General features: G+C 41.5%; 1 protein-coding gene across 1 annotated transcript in view; it reads left to right on the forward strand.

Moving 5' to 3' along the window:
* The window catches only part of LOC106583186 (metabotropic glutamate receptor 2), a 97,455-nt gene extending 88,106 nt beyond the window's left edge, over positions 1–9,349 (forward strand). Inside the window, exons 5-6 of the mRNA XM_014167087.2 lie at positions 6,607–6,784; positions 8,610–9,349. Coding sequence (XP_014022562.2) covers positions 6,607–6,784; positions 8,610–8,683 — 252 coding nt within the window. The 3' untranslated portion in view covers positions 8,684–9,349. The remainder of the gene's footprint in view (positions 1–6,606; positions 6,785–8,609) is intronic.
* The last annotated feature ends 1,021 nt before the right edge of the window (positions 9,350–10,370 follow it).

Genomic DNA, 10,370 nt, shown 5'->3' on the forward strand with positions numbered 1-10,370 from the left:
GACCAAAGCATCCGCCAACTCCTGGACAGTCTGTGGTGCAACGTGGCGTTGGTGGATGGAGCGAGACATGATGTCCCAGATGTGCTCAATTGGATTCAGGTCTGGGGAACGGGCGGGCCAGTCCATAGCATCAATGCCTTCCTCTTGCAGGAACTGCTGACACACTCCAGCCACATGAGGTCTAGCATTGTCTTGCATTAGGAGGAACCCAGGGCCAACCACACCAGCATATGGTCTCACAAGGGGTCTGAGGATCTCATCTCGGTACCTAATGGCAGTCAGGATACCTCTGGCGAGCACATGGAGGGCTGTGCGGCCCCCCAAAGAAATGCCACCCCACACCATGACTGACCCACCGCCAAACCGGTCATGCTGGAGGATGTTGCAGGCAGCAGAACGTTCTCCACGGCGTCTCCAGACTCTGTCACGTCTGTCACATGTGCTCAGTGTGAACCTGCTTTCATCTGTGAAGAGCACAGGGCGCCAGTGGCGAATTTGCCAATCTTGGTGTTCTCTGGCAAATGCCAAACGTCCTGCACGGTGTTGGGCTGTAAGCACAACCCTCACTTGCGGACGTCGAGCCCTCATACCACCCTCATGGAGTCTGTTTCTGACCGTTTGAGCAGACACATGCACATTTGTGGCCTGCTGGAGGTCATTTTGCAGGGCTCTGCCAGTGCTCCTCCTGCTCCTCCTTGCACAAAGGCGGAGGTAGCGGTCCTGCTGCTGGGTTGTTGCCCTCCTACGGCCTCCTCCACGTCTCCTGATGTACTGGCCTGTCTCCTGGTAGCGCCTCCATGCTCTGGACACTACGCTGACAGACACAGCAAACCTTCTTGCCACAGCTCGCATTGATGTGCCATCCTGGATGAGCTGCACTACCTGAGCCACTTGTGTGGGTTGTAGACACCGTCTCATGCTACCACTAGAGTGAAAGCACCGCCAGCATTCAAAAGTGACCAAAACATCAGCCAGGAAGCATAGGAACTGAGAAGTGGTCTGTGGTCACCACCTGCAGAACCACTCCTTTATTGGGTGTGTCTTGCTAATTGCCTATAATTTCCACCTGTTGTCTATTCCATTTGCACAACAGCATGTGAAATTTATTGTCAATCCGTGTTGCTTCCTAAGTGGACAGTTTGATTTCACAGAAGTGTGATTGACTTGGAGTTACATTATGTTGTTTAAGTGTTCCCTTTATTTTTTTGAGCAGTGTATTATATCTCAACCATTTGTCTTTTCAGTGATGAAGACATGGATGTCTCACGGTATGGTGGGTTGTGCAAAAACGGGTCAACTTTGAGCACTTTTATCTATTGAATGTTTTGGCATTCAGGTCCAAAAAAGTAACTTTCTGAGCACTTCTACAATGGGCAAATATTTATGGAAGGTTGTCATTCAAATCAAAATGGATGCTGTCAAAAAGTGATTGAATTCAAAGGGATTTACCCAATGCTGACCAGAGGCAGTGGTTGGTGCCTTAATTGTGCAGAATATGATGCTTGTTTTTGGTACATAGAATGTGTCCTTTCTGTTTGCTGAGAAAATGACCTTGCTGGATAACTTGAATGCATGAATTTCACCTTTGGGTGGATGCTGCGGATTCCAGTAGTAATAGACATAAAGGTGAAATTCATGCATCCAAGTTAACCTGATTCAACTTGTCAACTAATCATTAAGCCCTCAATGAGTTGAAATGAGGTGTGTTCGTCCAGGGCTCCAACAGAAATGTGTGCTGTTGGGGATACGCGAGGACCAGGATTGTGAAACACTGATATGGGATGTAGCGACATCAGTGCAAAAGAAGATGCAGTGAAGAAAATAAACTGAAAGAATAAAATGAAGAATGAGTAGTCCTCAATGCTGTTTTTTGTTTTCATATGATTTTTCTTTGAGATGCATTTGGACACGAAATACACTATATATACAAAAGTATGTGGACACCCCTTCAAATTAGTGGATTTGGCAATTTCAGCCACATCCGTTGCTGACAGGTGAATAAAATCAAGCACACAGCCATGCAATCTCCATAGACAAACATTGGCAGTAGAAGAGTCTTAATGAAGAGCTCAGTGACTTTCAACGTGGCAACGTAATAGGATTCCACCTTTCCAACAAGTCAGTTTGTCAAATGTTGCCCAGCTAGAGCTGCCCCGGTCAACTGTAAGTGCTGTTATTATGAAGTGGAAACGTCTAGGAGCAACAACGGCTCAGCTGCGAACTGGTAGGCCACACATGCTCACAGAACAGGAAGTGCTGAAGCGTGTAAAAATCGTCTGTCCTCAGTTACAACACTCACTACCGAGTTACAAACTGCCTCTGGAAGCCTCATCAGCACAATAACTGTTCGTCAGGAGCTTAATGAATTGGGTTTCAATAGCCGAGGAGCCACACACAAGTATAAGATCACCATGCACAATGCCAAGCATTGGCTGGAGTAGTGTAAAGCTCGCCGCCATTGGTCTCTGGAGCAGTGAAAACGTGTTCTCTGGAGTGATGAATCACGCTTCACCATCTGGCAGTCCGACGGACTAATCTGGATTTGGTGGATGCCAGAAGAACGCTACCTGCCTGAATGCATAGTGCCAACTGTAAAGTTTGGTGGAGGAGGAATAATGGTCTGGGCCTGTTTTTCATGGTTTGGGCTAGGCCCCTTAGCTCCAGTCAAGGGAAATATTCATGCTACAGCATACAATGACATTCTAGACAATTCTGTGCTTCCAACTTTGTGACAACAGTTTGTGACAACAGAAGAATTGAAACGCCGACTGCAAGCCAGGCCTAATCGCCCAACATCAGTGCCCGACCTCACTAATGATCTTGTGACTAAATGGAATCAAGTCCCTGCAGCAATGTTCCAACATTTAGTGGAAAGCCTTTGCAGAAGAATGGAGGCTGTTATAGCAGCAAAGGGGGGACCAACTCAAAATTAATGCCCATGATTTTGGAATGAGATGGTTGACGAGCAGGTGTCCACATCCTTTTGGTCATGTCGTGTTAATTGTTCTAATTTTAACTCTTCACTCTACATGTATAAATCATTATCATTTGAATGTTAACTTTTGAATTAACTTTGAGGGGGGGGTTCTTCACACTTGTTTCACCTAATACTAGCAACAGCACCATCTAGTGATCAGACCTGGTAATATCAGGTTGTATGATGGGGCATAAACCTAAGAACTTCAATGACTAATTTCTCTGAACTGGGGAAAAGAAAACTCACCAAATTCATTACATAGGTTGAATATACAATTATCCAAACCGCAGCTTCATATTTTTTTTATGAATTTTATAAGAATCCCGTACATTTAAATGGCCAATTTGGGTGCAATAATCAATTAGCTTAAGTTCAAATTGTCTTTCAACATAATAATGTTGCAGGAACTGTTACCATATCTGTTTCTAACTACGGAAACCATTTCAGAACAATCTGAGATGGTTGATGTCATGGCTTGCTGAAATTAAATTAATCAACCCTGCAGACTTCCTTGTTGGTTTTGGGTAAAGTTCAGGCATAACAGCAACCTCTTATGTTAAAGAAGAGATAGCCTAGTGGTTAGAGCGTTGGGTCAAATCCCTAAGCTGACAAGGTAAAACTCTGTCGTTCTGCCCCTGAACAAGGCAGTTAACCCACTGTTCCTAGGTTGTCATTGTAAATAAGAATAGGTTCTTAACTGACTTGCCTAGTTAAATGAAAGTAAAAAAAATAAATAAAAAAAAGTTGAATCACCATAAAGACACCTGTGCAGCGCGGAAGTTAATGTTTGAAACAGTGAATATGATTGGTTTAATATGTCTCGCTTAACTTGTCAACTTGTCTTCAGATTTCATAACTCCCTTTTAGTAAGGAATCACGAAGTCTCCTCATCCCTAAAATAAACCATGAGATCTTTTAGCGCTAGCGATATTAGGACTACCGTGCAATGTAGATGTTCTATTTTCTCCCGAAATTGCAAAAAAAATTGTACGTTGATGTAGTGCCCATCGGTTATCAATGTTTCAACCTCTGTATTGAGAAGTCATGTTTTTTCCGTCATTTCCTGGTTATAAAGAGCGCCATAAACGACACTAACCATGAGCCTTAGCGTTTCTGCTGCCACAGAAATGACCTTGGGTTGTCACTAGTTACTACAGCCACAAAGTCATAAATCCCGCCCATTTCTACAATTACTCTTCTTAAAATTTGATATGAAACCTAACCCTAATCTTAACCTAACCTTAACCACACTGCTAACATTATGCCTAACCCTGACCTTAAATTATTTGTGGCTGTGGAAGCTAGAAGAAATCAACCACCTGTGTATCTGAAGCCATGATTGCGCTTCTGTTGTGGGTGTGGTAGCGAAGGAACCTTTCTTTATAATGGGGGTGGTCCAGAGGGGTCATTTTTCAAACACCTGAAACAGCTTTTTCCTGCACTGTAGAGTCATAATCATTATGCCTAATTCTAATGTATTAAAAAATATATACATATATAATATATATAGGTTATCTAAGCATACCTCTTTACCTGTTCAATTGTCATGTTAATTAATGATTCACATTGATTCTTTAAGAACTGTTATGCCTTAGGAGTTTAGTACAACTGCCACACTGGTATTGTATCATAACCCGAGAATTACAGCAATGCATTTATTTTCTAACGTCAAGCAACCTTACCAGCAGGCATACCAGCTAAGATAATTAGAAAACCTACTCTAACATGATTGATAGCCTGAAATTGCTCAGCAGTTAGTTATTAGGTTGGGAGATTGGGAACATATCTAGCTGGCTAGCTAAAGCCAACTTCATAAAATTGCTAGGTGGCTAGAATTACAGAGAAACAACAAAACATTTTCATTTAATTTATTAATCAAAGAAAGAATCAATAGGCTACATAGCTTGATCAAATGAATTTACAAACATACCTCCTTCGAGTCCTGCCCAGCACCGGCAGCTAAAATCAAATCAAACGCTGTGTGTGTTACTGGACACTCTCTCTCCTCCTCCACTGCCGATACTGTCTGCATGCACTAGAGTATCTAGTGACCCACCTAGCATATCTTTGCTCCTCAGTGCACCTTGGAAGGAACCACTTACTAAGGAGAATAGGAGGGTTGCTCTTTGCCTGGTCCAGTCAGTGTGCCCCCTTCGCAAATTACCCCTGACAGACCTTTATATAAATAATTGTAAAAAATCTGACGGGGCACGTGCCCTTGTGCCCCCTATGGGCATGATGCCCCTGCCCATTCTCTCCTACAAGCCAAAAGAAGCCCTAAAATCACCTAATCATGTTGTACGTTCCCCTTCTGAAAATATATATTCAGGCTGAAAATGTAGAATGATCTCACTCTCTCTGTGAGGGCTAGATTCTTTGTGGAATAACATACCTGAATATACGTGGAGTAGGGCTTCCACAGGCGACACAGCCTTTTTAAAACAGACACTTGTATCTAAAAGTTTTATCACGAGTACTTGTAAAAATCTTTGTCAGTTGTCATAATGAACAACTGAATCACACACACCGTGAGAGGAGGCTGGGAAGATCCAGAGTTGCCATGCTCTGCATCCTGAATTTAACCCTCTTGGAAAACACAGTTTGTCTTACTGAGAAGGCAGATTCCCAGCTCTCTGCTGTTCCTAAGACACATCTTTCCATTATTAAAATTCAATTAGAAGCTTATGATTATGCAGAAGGGTACGCTGCCCACATTGCAGTGTTATTAAAACTATTTCTGAATACAAAGTGTGGAACATAGCACCTGTGTACTCTTTGATGATACTACAGGTTACATGAGGTTAACATCAGTTTCTTATCCCAGCTTTTAGGTATTTTATGAACCAGATTAAAATAGGATAAATGTTTTAACATAATGTACAGCAGCCTACATGTGACAGACAGTATTCAGCTCAACAAAGGGACTGCCAGAAGTAGAGGCTGTCGACAATTCAATATTTATTTCTAGTGCATTTCACATTGGACTCGCTACACAACTCAAAGATTCACTTGTGTCATGTGGTGAATTTGCATTCTCTGTAGCCTACTGTCAGTGACAGCAGTGAGTGAAGGACCACAGCACAGCTTGAACGTCATGTCCACTGCTGAGTGCTCTCTGCCTGCCAGCCTAACTCATTCTAATGCTGATATTAGTATTCAGGGAGTCATGGACAGACACCTGCTGAGCCTGGGAAGTGTGTGGGATGGCAGGCTGGCAAGATGTACCCAACACCCACTCACCATGCACCACTACCTATAGGCTGCACTATAACTAAACTGGCATCTGGGAAGAGACAAAGACAAAGCTTTGCTGGATATAAAAGGACTAGTTGATGACACACAACTGCATGTAGGCGGACCAAAGAGAGGAGGGGAGGTGGAGGGGGGCTTAAGTGAGGGACTGACAGGCAAACAAACAGCTCACTCACACCACTCTCCTCTCAGATGCTGCTGGCAGCACTACACAATCACACATGGAACCTTCTATTTCCTGAGGTTGTCCGGCTACTGTTAGCTTTTTGACATTCCTCAGTCTCTATGCTGTATTGTGTTCCATAATATGGCTTTATCAGATGAGTAATCCCTGTCTCTGGTCCCGTCCTCTCCCTCTCTCCCTCTCCCCACTTCAGGTGCAGACCACCACCATGTGTATCTCTGTCAGTCTGAGTGGCTCGGTGGTGCTGGGCTGCCTCTTTGCCCCTAAGACCCACATCATCCTGTTCCAGCCCCAGAAGAACGTCACCTCTCTCAGGGTGGCCACTACCCGCTTCAGCGTCACCACCGGACCCGGATCCAGCTTCTCTCAAGGTACAAGCCGGCAGGCAAACACAACCTTCATCCTCACCGTTATCATTATTATCATCATCATCATCATCATCCTCATTATTACCATCATGGTCGCTAAAAAGTCATTTTACAGTACCATTGTTCATCATTGAGATATTTCAACATATTACACTATAAAGTGCCTTCAGAAAGTATTCACAAATCACCACCCCTTGACTTTTTCCACATTTTGTTGATTTACAGCCTGCATATAAAATTGATTAAATTGAAAATGTGGATCACTGGCCTACACACAATACCCCATAATGTGAAAGTAGAGTTATGTTTTTAGAAATGTTTACAAATGAATTAAAAATGAAAAGCTAAAATGTCTTCAGTCAATAAGTATTCAACCCTTTTGTTATGGCAAGCCTAAATAAGTTCAGGAATAAACATTTCTTAACAGGTCACATAATAAGTCGCATGGACTCACTCTGTTTGCAGTAAGTGTTTAACATTATTTTTTAATTACTATCTCATCTCTGTACACCACACATACAATTATCTGTAAGGTCCCTCAGTCGAATGGTGAATTTAAACACAGATTCAACCACAAAGACCAAGGGCACCTAATAAAAAAAGCTAACATTGAATATCCCTTTGAGCATGGTGAAGTTACTAATTACACTTTGGATGGCAGATGTCATTCCTAACTCAGTTGACAGAGAGGGAGGAAACCACTCAGGGACTTCACCATGAGGCCAATGGTGACTTTAAAACAGTTACTGAGTTTAATAGCTGTGATAGGAGAAAACTGAGGATGGATCAACAACATTGTAGTTGATCCACAATACTAACCTAAATGACCGAGTGAAAAGAAGTAAGCTTGTACAGAATAAAAATATTCCAAAACATGCATCCTGTTTGCAATAAGGCACTAAAGTAAAACTGCAAAATATGTGGCAAAGAAATTTACTTTATGTCCTGAATACAAAGCATTGTGTTTCGGGCAAATCCAACACAACACATCACTGAGTACCACTCTTCATATTTTCAAGCATGGTGATGGCTGCATCATGTTATGGCTATGCTTGTCATCAGCAAGGACTAGGGAGTTTTTTTAGGATAAAAAACGGAATAGAGCTAAGCACATGCAAAATCCCAGAGGAAAACCTGGTTCAGTCTGCTGTCCAACAGACACTGGGAGACAAATCCAGGTTTCAGCAGGACAATAATCTAAAGCAGAAGGCCAAATATACATTGGAGTTGCTTACCAAGACATCATTGAATGTTCCTGAGTGGCCTAGTTACAGTTTTGACTTTAATTGGCTTGAAAATCTATGGCAAGACTTCAAAATGGCTGTTTAACAACGATCAGCAACCAACTTGACAGAGCTTGAAGAATTTAAAAAAGAATAATGTGCAAATATTGTACAATCCTGGTGGGCAAAGCTCTTAGAGACATACCCAGAAAGACTCACTGCTGTAATCGCTGCCAAAGGTGAATACTTATGTTATTGAGATATTTCTGTATTTCATTTTCAATACATTTGCCAAGAAAGAAAAAAAAAACGTATTTTCATCTTGTAATTATGGGGTACTATGTGTAGATGGGTGAGAAAAAAAAACTAGATTTAATCCATTTTGAATCTAGGCTGTAACACAACATTTTTTGGAATAAGTATGAATACTTTCTGAAGGCGCATCACTTCACTACACCCCTGTGGTGTGCTGACAGACCAAACTTTAGAACGAGGTGTTATTTACCCCTCCACTGTTCTCATCTTCTTCTCTAACCTCTAATCTGACTCAGTGAATTATAATCTGATAGTGTTGTTGTTAAAAATTGACTATTCTCTTTCTAAAGCTTCAGCCTCCAATATTGTGCCAACGGTGTGTAACGGGCGAGAAGTGGTGGACTCCACGACTTCCTCCTTGTGAAGACTGACTGACTGAGCCTCACGTTCCTCGGCTGACAAACATTGTATACAGAGTTCTATAACCACTAGTCCAGAATCAGCTGTTTCAGATATTAAAGAGGTCACACAGAAGATTGTCCTGATTTTGTTGTCCTCTAAGTGCTGTGAGTACAATGTTCCGATTCTGTTTCCATTCTATGACTAGTAGCGATTTAAAAAAAAAGATGCCAATAAAGATTCCGTATCATAGCCCTTCTTTTTATTGAAGATTTTACTTGAGACATGGAGTAAATTATGGTAAATCTGTTAAATGTAATATATACAAGATGTTTTTAATGTAGATTTTGGTGAACCGGTTTGTGCTTTCTTGTAATTTATGTAAATAAAATGTGTTTTGTATTCATATGAAAACTACATATGGGTTGACTATTCTATAACTCTCATACACAGGCTGTCTGACTGAAACGAAATGGGTTGTAGTTAAACTGTCACTCAATCAAAAGACACATTACGTAACACAGAGACACCAGGGAGGACATCAAACTCTAGTCTGTAGAGGCAGAAAGATATGATGTTGCATGTAAACCTGTTCCCATACTTGTGCTACCACTTCTCTTCAATCCCACAGAGCATTTGGGGAAAGGGGAATTAAAAAACACTACAGTCTATGTCCACGCTCCCGTGGTAATGAAATTAATAAAACAAACCCCATAAAAATCTGTCTGTTTAAGCTAGAGATATCTGTTTGTATTCTACACCTGTTATATTTGGCGCATGTGACTAATAACATTTTATTTTATTTGCATTAGATCTTCTCAATCCTCCGCATCCGCCGATGTCGCACTTCCACATCTGCGGTGAAAGGTGACAGAGCCAGAGCGGTGTTTGTCAGACCATGAGACATCCGGAAAAACGGTCTTCTCACAAAATAATTTCTAGCGTCCAAACGATTTGGCCTACAACTATTATGACCCCTATATGGAAAGGTGTGACTCTCACGAACTCTAGAATACCGACAGCCCTGCTTTGCTCTAGGACTGCCACAGGCTTCACAAGACTCATCTCAATGTCCCCCGGTACCAGTTCAAAAAATTAATGGAAGTATATATGGAGACTGTTTAGTGCCCAAATAAGGTGTTAAATACATCTTTAAAAAAACACACTCAAAGAAAACATGTTTCCTGATCTTTATTATATCTCTCAGATATAGCGTAGACACTTCAGAACAAACTTCCTTTAGATTTTTTTGGGGGGGACTATCTGTTGTTCCATGTAGTGAATCTGTCGTTCAATGTGTTTGTATATGCTAATAGCAGTAAGGCCCACATTTTTATTTTCATAAAATAATGTTTTAATATATATATTTTTATACTTCTGGGGGTCGTAAAATTCTAAATCAAATAGCAAAATGATCCTTGGTATGACCTTCTGAAAACAATTCCATATATCTTATTAGAACCTCCCCACCCTGGCTTAGACTGCTGTAATGGGTTAACTTCATTATATTTAATTACAGAATTCCATCCCCATGGAGCCTCACCATGAGTAACCCTCAGATACACCTACAAGAACTTCAGACTCAACAAACTACAGTTGTAATTTTCAGGTATTTAACAGTGTGACATTTTCACGAGGCCTGATGTGACTACCATGGCCACATCTCAGGAACGTATTACTGATAAGAATATACCGTCAGCTTAAAAAAATGC

Source organism: Salmo salar, chromosome ssa22 (assembly GCF_905237065.1).
Source record: "Salmo salar chromosome ssa22, Ssal_v3.1, whole genome shotgun sequence".
Lineage (NCBI taxonomy): Eukaryota > Metazoa > Chordata > Actinopteri > Salmoniformes > Salmonidae > Salmo > Salmo salar.